Here is a 13,973-nt window from a genome sequence, read left to right as displayed (position 1 = left end):
AAGCAGATACGAGTCCAAAACAGCTGTGAAATCTGAACCAGTCTGTAATTAGATACAGAGAGAAAACACTGAGTCCAGTAAGCTGCTGCAAAAGCAGATGTAAACTCTGGACTCGCACCAGCCTTCAGCACTTCCTAATATAATTTAAAACCAGAAATCTGATCTACACTCTGTGGTTTCACCGTCCTGCACTAGTGTCTGTTTGCACAGCTCGTATGTCTCACAGGGAGGAGCATTATGGGTATTCAGCCATCAAGTTCATTTCCTAATCAGATCCTCCTGGGCTGAAGGCCAGCATAGCAACACCATCAGTCTGGAATCTGCAGCAGGTTCTCCAGGAAGCTCCAAGACCTGAAACCAAACCGTAATCCTTTAAAACAGGTGAATGCATCACATGACGCAGCGCTGTGTGTTTAAAACACAGCACGCGCTCACTCTGCTGCTAAAAACCAGAAACCTTCAACAAGCAGCGACATGTCGCGCTTCCTCTGACACATGTGCTGGACCCAGAACCGGCTTTGAATAACTGACAGGCACTCCCAGCTCACACTCAACACTCGTGTAAGCCGAATAGAAACAGAATTAAGTTTGCAGATTGAAAATAAGAAAACACGAACACTGTGAGTCACGGGACATTTACGAGTCGACTCTGATCTGTGTTAAAGCTTGCTGGTTAACCTTTAGCCGCGTTTACCTGCTGGTTCTGGGTTGTGTGTCTGACTGAGTCTGTTTCCAGCAGCTGTTGTTTTCAGAGGATCAGTGTCGCACACAACAGACCCGCTCAGAGCAAAGCTCTTTCAAATAAAGTTCTCTGGAAAAATGAAAACTTCCTGGTAAAAATAGGTGTGTGTTTTTGACTTGCAAATGAGGAACGGTGCTGCATGCAGGACGTCAGCACAGCAGCAACCACCAGCTTCCTCCACCGCCCTCCCTCTCTCTGTGTGGCCTGGCCTTGCTCATATAAACTGTGCAGAAGGAAGTCATAAAGGGTTTCTCACAGATTCTCCGTGAAGACGCGCAGACGGGACAGTGCTGCAGGTAAGCCTGCTGTTTCTACCCCACCTCACCGATATGCTTACATGTCACATGTCTGGCCTTTAAACGCTGTGATTAGCAGCTATATTTACACAGAACCTGTTGGTATTAGTTTCACTGCTCGCGGCGCGCACAAGCTTGTGTCTCACAGGTGGCATCTTTAATGTGGTTCAGTGGTTCCTGGCCTGCAGGCTGCACAGAGGTGCAAACATCCAAACATCTGCTTTCCTCTGCTGTCCATCATTAATGAGAACCATGGATGTGAGCGTTTTAGCTGCGAGGTGTCCCCGTGGCTGTGAGGGTCCCATCAGGGCTCTCTGGCGCCCCCCTCCCCGGTCTGGAGACACGTGTGCTGGAGTAAGTGGATGCGAGGCATCACGCCGTCTGGGTGTGATTTATACCCTACACGCTGTTTGCTCACTGAAAGCTTCTAATATGGCGGACTGCACCGCAGCTCTTTGATGATGAGGCCAGTTGATGTGAATTTGTGGCAGATTGACGCAACGCTCTTTTTACTGGTCACCACAGCAACCCTCGACCTCCTCCCATCGTCCGCTTGTCGGGCCTGATCTGCACTTCGGCACCGAGTGTGGCCGACATCACGGTTGCCATTTCTACTCGTGCTGGTGTTTAATGTGCAACAAAAACATGAAACGCTGGGACGTCTTGTACTTGGTTATTTTCGTGGTCAAACATTTGTCCCTCAGGATTTTCCACTTTGTTGTTTTTCCCTCACGTCCATACCGACAGTCTGATCTCCCTCTGGGAATGGGCTGACGTCCTTATACTGATGCTGTGATGAGTATTTCTAATATTGAGACCATGATTGTTGACCTCTCACTGACATTTGAAATCTGTGGTTGAAAAAGTAGCTGGAAATGCAGCGGAGTGTGGATGGTCTGCGGGCTGCGTCGACCCAACGTGTACCTGCATCTCTCGTGAGGTGCAGACGGATTCACGCAGGTACGGCGTAGATTCCTGCTGAAGCACAAATCCTCCCTGTCGACCACACACAGACACCACAGTGATGTTTGAGGACAGGTTTAGTTGTCAGTGACATGTCAGTGAGTCTTCTGGGAGACATTACCGGTGGCGACGCAGCGTTGTGACTAGGGCTGCCACGATTAGTCGACTATCAAAATCGTCGACGCGTCGTTTGAAGCTTTGTAAGATCCCAAAAGACGCAGGAATAAGTGGCAGGATTTAAGAGTGTAATAACGGACTGAAACAGAAGATGGCAGCACTGCATGTACAAGGATGCCAGCTGCCGTTAAACCACAAAGAAGAAGAAACTGTGTCTCAGAATTCATAGCGCAGCTTCCAACAATGGCGGCAGCTAGTTAGTTTTAATATTACTCTTATTATTCTTTCTGGGTCACAAAATAAACGTTTAACATATTTTCAGGCGAGAATGTAGCTGTGTAAACCTCAAATATCTGCTCAGTTTATCAGGACACCACATATTTTCAAAAGCGCTCCGACGTTTTCAGAGACGTCTGTTACCCACTAGCTCGATAGTTAGCCGGGGGCTAGGTCACTAGCGCCGTGAGAACACCGGACTCCCGGCAAATTGTTTTCAAACCCACCGCCGTCTTTCGCTACTCAGGTTAAACATGATATATGAGTCACTTAGATAACTTAAAAATGTTATTGTTTGGCTTTTTTTAGTATTTTATTTGTTCCTGAGTAAATCAGTTTGGCTGAGATTAAAGTTATAGTTTTTACACAGCTGAATAAACATCAAGCAGACAGCTGATTATCAGAAGTGTGAGATGCTCCAGAATATACTCCGGTGTCCTGTTATAGTTTAGATAGCAAGGAGTTTATTAAACTTCACCGAAACAATCTGCAAACTTCATTAAAATTTAATAAACTATCATCTTGTCTTTATTTTTAGTTAGCACAGACCTTAAACACTTAAAGCTGTAAGCTAATGATAGTTATATAAGAGCAGATGCTGCTGGTGCAATAAGCTGTACGTTTTACGTCCAATGGATGATGATCTGATTAGTGACTATCAGAACGAGGTTTCACCAGAGAAAATAGACCCTCTCTGTGTGTGAAACTTTGCTGCTGATGTGTCACATCTGGAAATAGTTTTTTAAACAATGTTTTCTTTTCCAATAAAAAGATTCTCATGAAGTTTCGATAAGCGGTGGCTGCTGTTTCTCTGTAACTGGGTCGCACTGTTGTAACTAAGCCGCTGTGACCACAAGCTGCAGCTTCGCGGTGCTGATGTAACAGAGCAGAGAGAGCACTGAGCTGATTGGTCAGGAGAGAAACGTCAGAGCTGGAAATATCTGCAGTCACAATCACAAACAGATTGAGGTTTCATTTACTTTAAAGCCACTGTGTGTTCAAATACAAACGTTAGCGTGGAGGGACAAACAGGGCGAGTTCTGCATGTTTGCCAACAGCTGCGTCACATGACCACACATACCTGAACTGGAAACACCTGTAAGGAAAACAACAGCCCCAACCCTGCAGATGATGGCGTCTGCTGTTTCAGCCTTAGTTTGAAAGTCCTGCAGGGTCACCTGTGCGATTAGAAACAGAAAACGGCATCGACCTGTCGCACAGACACGAGCGTTTCAGCCCTCAGGGCCACGCACAGGACCCAAAGCCCTCGTTTAACAGAGCAGTGAAGTCAGAGCGATAAACAGGCCGACAGCACGAAGCCCACATCGACATCCGTGAGGCCAACGCCTCGGTCAGAGCGTAGACTACAGGCTGAATTCTTCAAATGGAAACGTATCGACTTACATACACTCGCTGAACATTTTCCTAAAAAACCCCACTGTGGAAAAAACGATTGTGGACAGCGAGCGATGAAACTGATAACTAGTTTGAGAGCAGCGTGCAGTCGTTTGTCTGAGGTCAAACTCGCTTATTTCCCTGTTTCTGCTGTACTCAGTATGGGCTTTTGATTTGCTGCCAAATGCAGTGACCTGATTGGTCAGATGTGTTTGTTCGTCTCTGAAGACTCAAGTTTGGTTTCACGTTCCTCCTGCAAAATTGCACAGTCGGTGTGAACGGCCACATCAACAGGCGTGAAACATCAGCTCAGATTTCGAGTGTGTGAAGGTCTGCAGAGTTTAAGAGGGGGTGTGGGCCCGCCGGTCCTCTCAGTCACACGAGTGAAACCTCAGCATCAGCTGATTTTATATTAGCTGCTCAGAGAGGGAGGGAGACCTCTGTGGAGAAATCAATCATCCCTTCTTCTAGAATAATGATGATGATGATGATGATACGGGGCTGCCTGTTGCCGTGGTGTTTGCTCTGCAGCCCTCACAGGTTCATATCAGACTTGTGTGTCATGGTCCTGAGTGTTCTGACTCAGTGTTTGTGGTTTGTGGTTAATTTATTTTCTCTTTCATTCTTTTTCATGGTTTTGGTTCTGCTTGTGTTACAGTCTCAGTTTCTGTTTGTCTTCCCTGTGTCCCTCGTAGAGTCCCTCTGTCTCCTCAGACCGTCGTGTCTCTATGTCTCAGCTCTCGTCAGTGTCTTTGATAGTCTTGTGTTCCCTGTTTTACTTTGAAAGTCTCATGTCAGTGTATCTAGCTTTGCTTCCCCTCGTCTTATTATGTGTGATTAGTCCCAGCTGTGCTTCCCTCCTGTTTCCGGTTCCTGCTCCCTTGTGTATTTCAGCGCTGTGTTCTCCTTTGTCGTGTCGTACGTCTCCTGTGTGTTTCCTCCGTGGTCCTCGTTTCCTGTGGCCTTGGTTTACCAGCTTCTAGTTGTTATGCTTTGTTTCTTGTTTCCTGTATTTGAGTTTTTCACAGCGCAGTGAAAGCTGCCTCCTTCAGTTCCTCTGTGTCCTGTGAGTCCTGCATTTGGGTCCACTCTCCTGCCTGCCACACAGCAAACGTGACTGTGTGAGGTTTAGGATTCAGAGCCGTGGTGAAGGCCAGTAGAAGCAGGCAGAGCGGGACTTCCTCTGGCCTCATGGCGGCTCCTGGGCTTTACCCTGACATATGTTGGTCCTGGTTTATCGGGCCGGGGCTTTGCAGACGTAACGACCTGTAAGGACAGAAGATGGAACGTGTGGAGGAGGAGGCCTTGGTTACGATGCTGTCAGTGATCGGGGTCAGGCTATGAAGATGAGCCGGCTTCTGTTTAGGTTCACGAAACTTCCCACACCTGCCCGTCATCGTGTGAATGCAGTGATCTTTCCGCTTCAGTAACAACAACATCATTAAAAAAGTGGAACACATGAAACAAACACTGTGCAATAAAAGCACAGACGGGTGCTGATCTGAGGTCAGATAAGCTCATGATAGTAAGTAGGTCAACGCAGTCTAGCAGGATCCTTCCTGCGTCTCTGACCTGTGAAGAGACGGGCCGATGAAAAGATAAGAGCGATCGGTTCTGTGAGGTCACATATCGTCGCATCGATGAGGAGATCAGACCGACAGCCCTCCTCCTCCTCCTCCGGGAGGAAAGTCTGAGCCGCTGTGATCGTCAGGAGGAGACGCGCTGCTCTGTGAGAGGCACAGGTGATTTAATGATCATCATCACGCCACATGTTGCTGACTTTGACAGAGACGAGTGCAGTAACGCAGCTGCTGCTGTCAGCTGTCCTGTTTGCAGCGCAGAAAAACTGCAGTGACAGACCATTGTGTCACTGTGCAGGTGTGTCAGGTGTACAACGCAACCGCCAACACATCTCACAGAAGAGATGAGAAATTACACCGAAGGAAACAAATCTGTGGTTCTGGAAACACGTCCACTCTGTGTTTACCACACGGGTTATGACACACATCAATGATATTTACAAGGTTTTCTAAAGTGACTTTCATTTGCTGATGATGTGACTGTTTTGGGCTGTGGTGAGAATCTGAGCCGCACCTCCACAGGATTTAAAAATGGTTTGATATAAATAAACATGATAAGGTAAAAAATCAGATTCAGGTCAAACAGAAACGTCACATTAATCATGTTGTAAATAAAAAAACCCTCAGTGACCTTTTAGAGGTGAAAAGAGCGTCGCTGATGTGTGACGCAGGAGTTTACGGGACGACCACAGCACGTTTCTCCACATCCACACAGTGCGTGGCGTAGAGTCGCCGCCCCAGACGGCATCATAGCATCATTCTTTCTAATCACAGGCGCGGTCGAGTGATGTCATCACTATTGAGCACAAAAATAAGACCTGGTGTCAAATATTAACATAAGTATCTGCAAATGTTAGAAAAAAGCGTGTGTGGGCATGTTAATATGGAATTAAAACAATGTTAGAATAGAATAGAATAGAATAGAATCATCCTTTAATTGGGGGGAAATGTGGGTGTCACAGCAGCCAGAAAGACACAAATACAAACAAACAGTACACAAGACACAGGACAGAAACATACACAGTTTTTACATATTTACATCGAGGGCGATGGTTACCAAAAACAGAGTCCTGCACCCTTATTAAATAAAATAAAATTAAATACAGTTAAGAGGCAAACCCTGGTTGTAGTGTGAATCGGTTGATAAAATAGTGCAAGTTGCAGCGCAGATGTAAACATCTGTGTTTGTTGGTACAGTCTGACGGCTGCAGGGAGGAAGGAGCTGTCCTGTGTGAATATGGCTTAAATGATGAAATATCATTACAGCAGGTCAGCTTCTCCTCACCTGTTCAGCATGCATATAGTTTGAGTTTCTCTTTGTATCCGTTTGCTGTTCACGGTGTGATTTATGTTCACATGTTTGAATCTGGTCTGGATGGAGGTCTGTATTAGAAAAATCCCAGTTACCTCTGTTTCCTCTGCATCAGCGTTGTTGCTGTTTTTAAATATCCAGTTTCTTTGGCCGTCTGTGATTTTCGCCGCCTTTCACCACAAGTTTTTGTTTTGGTTATTACTAAAAGCTTCCTCTTATTTAGCATCACATTTGTTCAGGTGGCGTGAGAGCAGCAGCCTCCTGAAAAAGGCACGATTGGTAACCATGTGTTGTACCACTTCCCTTTTAGCCTTCAGCAGTTCCCGTGGTGACCGTCTCTGTTTTAACCGCCGTCTAACCCGGGTTGGTCTTTCCAGACCTGGAAACATGGCAGCTTCGACCTTCGACCCCTCCGGAAACAACAACAGTAACTCCAGCTGTTATGAAGACATCCAGGACACCTCAGCCCACATCTTCTTCATGGTGATCTACACCCTGGTGTTTCTAGTGAGTCGCTGTCCTCTCTGTCTTCATGATGTGGCAGAAAATAAATATTAAACTTTGACTAAATGATGCAAACCTCCTTCCTGTCCCTCCCGTGTCTGCAGGTCGGTTTGTTCCTCAACGGTTTCACCCTGAACGTTTACTTCTTCAGGGGTCAGCGGCACGTGTCCAGCGTCACCCTCTTCCTGAAGAACCTGGCAGCGGCCGACTTCCTCATCAGCCTCTGCCTCCCTTTGCGAATTATGAAGTACGCCAACATTAAGTCTGAGATCATCCGCAAGGTCTACTGCAACTTCGGTGCCTCGGCCTTCTACCTGAACATGTACGCCAGCATCATGTTCATGGGCTTCATCGCTGCTAACAGGTGGGAACGTAATCAGGACACTCCAGGGGTCCGACAAAGAACTGCACACAACTGAGGCAAACATGCGAAAGCAGGGAAAAAACAGGCGTTAGAGAGAAGAGAGGACTTTAAATAATCAGATGAGACCCAGCAGGGAACAGAGGACAGGTGGAGACAATCTCAAAGGACAGAAAGAAAACTACAAAAAACCACAAAAAACAGGGAACAGAGAGGGAACGAAAACAGACGCCAAAAGTCAAAAAATCCCCAACAATCCAAAACAAAGCTGAGCGAGATGACGACGCCGAGGCTGTAACACGTTTGTGTCTGCTGTAAACATTTTCAGCGCACCAACAGCCGATGGGATGTGGGTTCTTATCTTGTGGTAGATGATTGTCATCACTCTGTGTCAACTTAAATTTCAAGGAAATCGAACGTGGTTACGTTTGTCTGGCTTTTATTCGGGTCATGGCACCGAGCTGAGTGCCACCTGCATACATGACAGATTCTTTTTGTAAAAACCATAAACAGTCCACGATGTGCAGGCGCGCCGCGGCGATTAGTGCCATCGCCCGAGAACTAGGTCACAGCAGCATGAGTAGGGTTCAAATCCAGTGTGGCGTTTGCGCGTTACCTCTCCAGGTACCCCGGAGTCCAAAAATACAACCCTAACCTGATCCTGGGCGGGGCGGTGCTCACCAGGTGGATCGTAAGACTTTGTAACATCCACCAGGTGAGCAGTGAATCACTTAGGAGGGCTACCATGTATTTTATGAACTCATGTGGCTACAGTTCATCTGGCTTCTCAGCTAAACAGGAGGAAATTACAGGTACAGATGTAGACATGAGCCTGATCCTAGCAGCTGTCAGTTCACCTGAGGGCGGTCAGTGCGACGCTGCGTGTTGTCTCTGCAGCCGCACAAAGGTATCAGCAGGATACTGTCATACGTGTTTGAAAAGCAAAGGATGTGGTCTCGATGCTACTTCTGCCTCCGTGGTCAGAGCTGAAGCAGCAGAATGAAATCAACAGCAGAGTTTATCACGGACTCAGCACGTTTGCACACATTACACAAACACGCACACATCAAAAGGGTCGTTTAAGTAGTGAAACACCACCATCGGTGCATCTGCATTTAACATTTGTGTACTGTTGACTTTGCTTAAACCACTGTGGTGCATCTCCACTCGATCTCGGCTGTTACTGCTGGACCTGAAAAGTTTTAGACCCACTCTGAGACGGACCAATGGAAAACCCCAAACCCAGGAAAGCTGAAACAGCCAGATTACCGTATTTTTCGGACCATAAGGTGCACTGGATTATAAGGCGCATTCAGCGAAACAAAACAGTCAGATAAGTCAAACTTTACTCAACTCATTCTTCGTGCTTCCTCCACGTCCTCCAGGCTCCTGCCTACGACAGATGTTTGAGCGCCGTGTAGCACATAGAATCTGTTCGAGGTCAGTAAGCACAACCAGAATTCATACATAAGGCATACTGTCAATTTTTGAGAAAATTAAAGGATTTTAAGCGCGCCTTATAGTCCGACAAATACGGTAGATCACGTGTTCACACCCCTGTCAGACTCAGTGAACCCATACAGCGCTGTATCCCTGTCACAGTGAGTTTAATAAGAGGCGGCTCCAGTTTGAATCACACAGATCTGGATCTGGTAACAGTGTGAGTCCAAACAACTCTGGACATGAAGTAGTTTTCAAATTTTGGGGGAACAGACTAGAATCTAGTTATCAGTCTACTTTGAAATGTCAATCATCAGCCATGTCCCTGTGAATAAAGGGTTTCCTGTCTTCATTGAAATGCTCCCTCTCCTCCTGCCTTCCTGAAGAGGAAGTCTTTGTGCGTAAAGCTTATAGGTTAAAGCGTTTCTTTGGGGCATAATCATCCAACAGGCAGTGGCTGCAGACACGGTGGAAAGTGCAGACTGGGAGAACATGAGTCCACACTGGATGAACATGCTTAGTCTTTGGTTTTCAGGAGGTGAAAGAGTTGGTTTGACTCACACACTGATAGCTCTCTCCTCCCTGCAGGTACCTGAAGATCGTCCACCCTTTGGGAAATCACATGCTGCAGACAGTACGAGGTGCTAAGATAACATCTATCCTAACCTGGGTCTTCCTCATCACTGTGACGAGCTCCTACATCCTGGTCTCTCTTATAACAGAAAAGCCGGTATATGAAACACTAACAAAAGTGAGCTGTGATGAGATGCACAGTAAAGAGCTCAATGTGCTTTACAAAATCATCCACGTCTTCTCGGCCACCATCTTTGTAACCGTCCTCGTCTGCCTGGTTTTCTTCTACTACAAAACCTCTCGCAAGCTTTCAGTGGCACAGGAGAAGCAGCCTGCGTCTATCGGGTCCAAGAAGCTCGCCAGATCACGCAGAAACATGTTGGTGCTGGTCAGCGTCTTCTGCGTCTGCTTTGTCCCCTACCACCTGGTTCGTCTTCCTTACGCCTACACATCCAAGACCAGCAACTGTTCGTGGAGCCAGGTCTTCTTCTACGTGAAGGAAATGGCAGTCTTTGTGTCAGTTCTCAACGTTTGCCTGGACCCGCTCATCTACTTCATCTTCTGTAAGGCCTTCCGGGCCAGGTTGAGCCTCAAGAATGCACTAGCCACTACAGAGGTGTCAACGGTCGCAGCGAACGCAGACAGGAGGAGCAGCGATACGCAGAGCTCCATCAAAAGGAAGCTATCGCTCACCCCAACGACAAGGACCAGCGTGCTGTAGCTTTAAGCTAGCACACGAACGACTGTGATGAATGTGAGCTTTAAAAACTGCAACTATGTGCCAAAGCTGCCTGCTGGGACCAGCTGTTTCAGGACACGGGGTGGTACCACGTCGGGCTTTTCAGAGACCTGCACTGAAACGTTCCTGTTTGCTATCAAAGGCCTAAATATTAAGAAAAGTCATGTCAGTACACTGAAGTATTTTTTAATAGATGAGGAATTTCATCACTTAGCAACTATTTATCGTCTATCTTCTTTAAGTCTGTGAATATAAATGATCCCTGATGGACAGCTAAACTGCAAGCCAACATATCTCAGAGGTTTTGACATTTTATGACCTCCTCCTGCACTGATGTACCTTTAAAACGTCCAAACTAGCCTCTTCTCAAGCTCATTTACAGGAAGCAGTCCGATTTGGTCTCAGGTGAACTGGACCCGTAAAACCACTGCATAAAAACCCATGTGTTTAAAAAACTGTAAATATGTACATTATGTTATTGTTCACCTGAACCAGAGCCACAATTTGTATGCAAACTGCTTTGGATATAAATAAATCGAATACATTTATCACACTGAAATAAGGTTTTGTTCCCAAGCGTTAAACATTTCACTCGCTGGCCCCTCATTTGAGGTTTGACAGCGTTTTAGTAGGTAAAGGTGAAGGGGACCAGTGGCGGCTCCCGGGCCTGACAGATCCCAATGCACTAAATAGAAGTTAAAGAATTGAAGGGGGGGGGGCACATAAATGAGAACAAACCGCTTGCAGAATTGGGGGAACCTATATATGTGAGAACCTGAGCGTGTTTGGAGGCGTGGTCCTGCTCCTGAAATTCAGATACTTCACAAGTCTCTCCAAAAAGTCAGTTTCATGCAGGCGCCAGCTTTCAGATAACTCAGTGATAAGACCACAGACGCAGGCAGAGCAACAATGACTCACTGCATCGAGAGGGGTTTTTCTACAAACATCTTTGGAAAGCCTCGGCCTCTTTATCAGGAGGAAAAGGTTTGAATTTTGACTTGCAAATGAACAAATATAGCACTTCAACACACGCACAGGCTTTTTCTGTAACTCTTCTTCCTCCCACGCCCTTCCTCCATGTGTCATCACACCTTTCTGACATAAACCTGGGCCAAAGGACATCACAGTCACTGTACGCCTACCACACCAACAGTACTATGCAGAGCTGTTATATTTCTGTGCTACAAATACTGTGAATAACTCCTGTGTGCACTGAGATACAAGCTACTGTAAATGAAAGGTTAGTATTCTCCTAGAAGGTGTGAATTAAAAAGTCTGTTTTCTTAAGTGAAAATGATCAGTACAACAATGAAAACAAGATTAATTATGAGTTTAAGTGTATTCAAAGTGCAGACAGATGATCTGTTTCACTCTTCTTGCTTGGTGTTCGCTCTCTCTGCTGTACAGTATCACGCTCTCTGTGTACGGAGGAAACCTGGTCTTGTTAGGAGAGACGGCCTCCATCCCACTTTGGATGGAGCAGCTCTCATTTCTAGAAATATGGACAAATTTATTAAACCCTGCAAAATATGACTATCCAGAGTTGGGACCAGGAAGCAGAGTTGCAGTCTTACACGCCTCTCTGCAGCTTCTCTCCTCCTGCTACCCCCCCAAAAACCCATCTCCATAGAGACTGTGTCAGCTTCCAAAAAGACAAAAAACAAACTAAAAACCAGCAACAAACAACTTAAACATAAACAATCACAAAGAAAGAACAATACAGTATCCACATCTGAACCAAAGAGTAAAACAGTGAAATGTGGATTATTAAACATCAGGTTTTGCTCTGATTTGTAAGGTGGCGTATTCATTTAGACTCTTTTTCTCCAATTGATCTTTCTGAGTTAACTTCAATAATTCCTCCAAACCATCAACGTGTCTTTTAGACCCCATTCCTACAAAACTGCTCAAAGAAGTCCTGCCATTAATTAATGCTTCGATCTTAAATATGATCAACCTATCTCTAATGATCGGCTATGTACCACAGGCCTTCACGCTGGCTGTAGTTAAACCTTTACTCAAAAAGCATCTCTAGACCCAGCAGTCTTAGCTAATTATAGGCCAATCTCCAACCTTCCTTTATATCAAACATCCTTGAAAGAGTAGTTGTCAAACAGCTAACAGATCATCTGCAGAGGTTTATTTGAAGAGTTTCAGTCAGGTTTCAGAGCTCATCACAGCACAGAAACAGCTTTAGTGAAGGTTACAAATGATCTTCTTATGGCCTCTGACAGTGGACTCATCTCTGTGCTTGTCCTGCTAGACCTCAGTGCAGCGTTCGATACTGTCGACCATAATATCCTATTAGAGCGATTAGAACATGCTGTAGGTATTACAGGTACTGCACTGCAGTGGTTTGTATCATATCTATCTAATAGACTCCAGTTTGTTCATGTAAATGGAGAGTCCTCTTCACACACTGAGGTTAATTATGGAGTTCCACAGGGTTCAGTGCTAGGACCAATTCTGTTTACATTATACATGCTTCCCTTAGGCAGCATCATTAGAAGACATAGCATACATTTACACTGCTATGCTGATGACACCCAGCTCTATCTGTCCATGAAGCCAGATAACACACACCAATGAGTTAAACTGCAGGAATGTCTTAAAGACATAAAGACCTGGATGGCCGCTAACTTTCTGCTTCTTAATTCAGATCAAACTGAGGTTATTGTACTCGGCCCTGAAAAGCTTAGAAATATGGTATCTAACCAGATTCTTACTCTGGATGGCATTACCTTGGCCTCCAGTAACGCTGTGAGGAACCTTGGAGTCATTTTTGACCAGGACATGTCCTTCAATGCACATATTAAACAAATATGTAAGACTGCTTTCTTCCATTTGTGCAACATCTCTAAAGTTAGAAATATCCTGTCTCAGAGCGTCACGGTCCTGAGTCGGACCGACCCAGCGTCTTGAGTTGCTTATGTCTTGGTTTATTTTTGAATGATGGATTGTTCTTTATGTTTCTCTGGTGCTTTGTTGGTTTTTATTATGAGTCGGTGTTTCAGTTATGCTGGTATGTTTCTGCATTACGATTAAGGTTCGGGTTGTATTTGGTTATTATTGCCGGTTCAGCGTCTTGTCTGTCTCACTCTGTCGAGTCCGTATCCTGGTAAAGTGTGTCTTGTTTCCTGTTTTACTCTGAAGGTTCATGTTCCTGTCTTCCATGTCAGTGTTTCTAGCTTTGTTCCCCTGTCTCATTAGGTCTTATTCCTCCCAGCTGTGTTCCCCTTCTGTCTCTAATTCCTTAATAACTTCCTCAGTGTATTTAAGCCCAGTGTTTCTTCGTGTCAGTGTTGTGTCGCATCCTCACGTTAGCTGTGTGGTCCATCTGCCTGCCTGTTTATTTTTGTATCTTTAGTTTAGTTTCTGCTCCGTTTCTCCAGCAATAAAGCTGTGTATTCTGAGTTCACGTCTGCCTCTGAGTCCTGCATTTTGGGTCCTATCTCCCTGCCTGCCCGCACACAGTCATGACAGAACGACGCGACCATAGCCTGGACCCAGCGGGCTCGTCCCAGGACTGTGATCTCTCCCGCATTCAATGTTTGGTTAAGCAGATTTCCCACACAACAGACGCTAAGGTGATGTCGGTTGGGATTAACGCTATCAAAGCGATCCTGGAGGGGAATTCTCATCTGCGTCAGCTTGGAGAATATATGGGCCTGATGG

At 45.8% G+C, this 13,973-nt stretch overlaps 1 protein-coding gene across 3 annotated transcripts; it reads left to right on the top strand.

The window, feature by feature from the left end:
• Window positions 1-379: 379 nt before the first annotated feature.
• Window positions 380-13,716, top strand: LOC309687409 (P2Y purinoceptor 14-like). 3 transcript variants are annotated; one of them, XM_082502386.1, is made up of 4 exons: window positions 380-1,038; window positions 6,992-7,188; window positions 7,290-7,549; window positions 9,575-13,716. In XM_082502386.1, the coding sequence occupies exons 2-4, from the start codon at window positions 7,069-7,071 to the stop codon at window positions 10,278-10,280; spliced, it is 1,086 nt and encodes a 361-aa protein (XP_082358512.1). In that variant the 5' UTR covers window positions 380-1,038; window positions 6,992-7,068; the 3' UTR covers window positions 10,281-13,716. The 3 variants fall into 3 exon arrangements, with proteins under 3 accessions (XP_082358512.1, XP_082358513.1, XP_082358511.1); XM_082502387.1 differs by lacking the exon at window positions 380-1,038 and adding an exon at window positions 1,104-1,392; XM_082502385.1 differs by lacking the exon at window positions 380-1,038 and adding an exon at window positions 1,870-1,998.
• Window positions 13,717-13,973: the final 257 nt, after the last annotated feature.

Source organism: Aulonocara stuartgranti (genome assembly GCF_965226115.1).
Source record: "Aulonocara stuartgranti genome assembly, chromosome: 14".
NCBI classification, from domain to species: Eukaryota; Metazoa; Chordata; class Actinopteri; order Cichliformes; family Cichlidae; genus Aulonocara; species Aulonocara stuartgranti.
This window is presented reverse-complemented; position numbering and strand designations above follow the sequence as displayed.

What these genes read in the sequence shown, in the direction of transcription:
- LOC309687409 (XM_082502385.1), top strand. Translation starts at nt 1,914, where the DNA reads ATGCAGCGGAGTGTGGATGGTCTGCGGGCTGCGTCGACCCAACGTGTA. An exon ending in GTGCAGACGGATTCACGCAG is followed by an intron (nt 1,999 to 6,991) that starts GTACGGCGTAGA and finishes CTTCCCTTTTAG; the next exon opens with CCTTCAGCAGTTCCCGTGGT. An exon ending in TCTACACCCTGGTGTTTCTA is followed by an intron (nt 7,189 to 7,289) that starts GTGAGTCGCTGT and finishes CCGTGTCTGCAG; the next exon opens with GTCGGTTTGTTCCTCAACGG.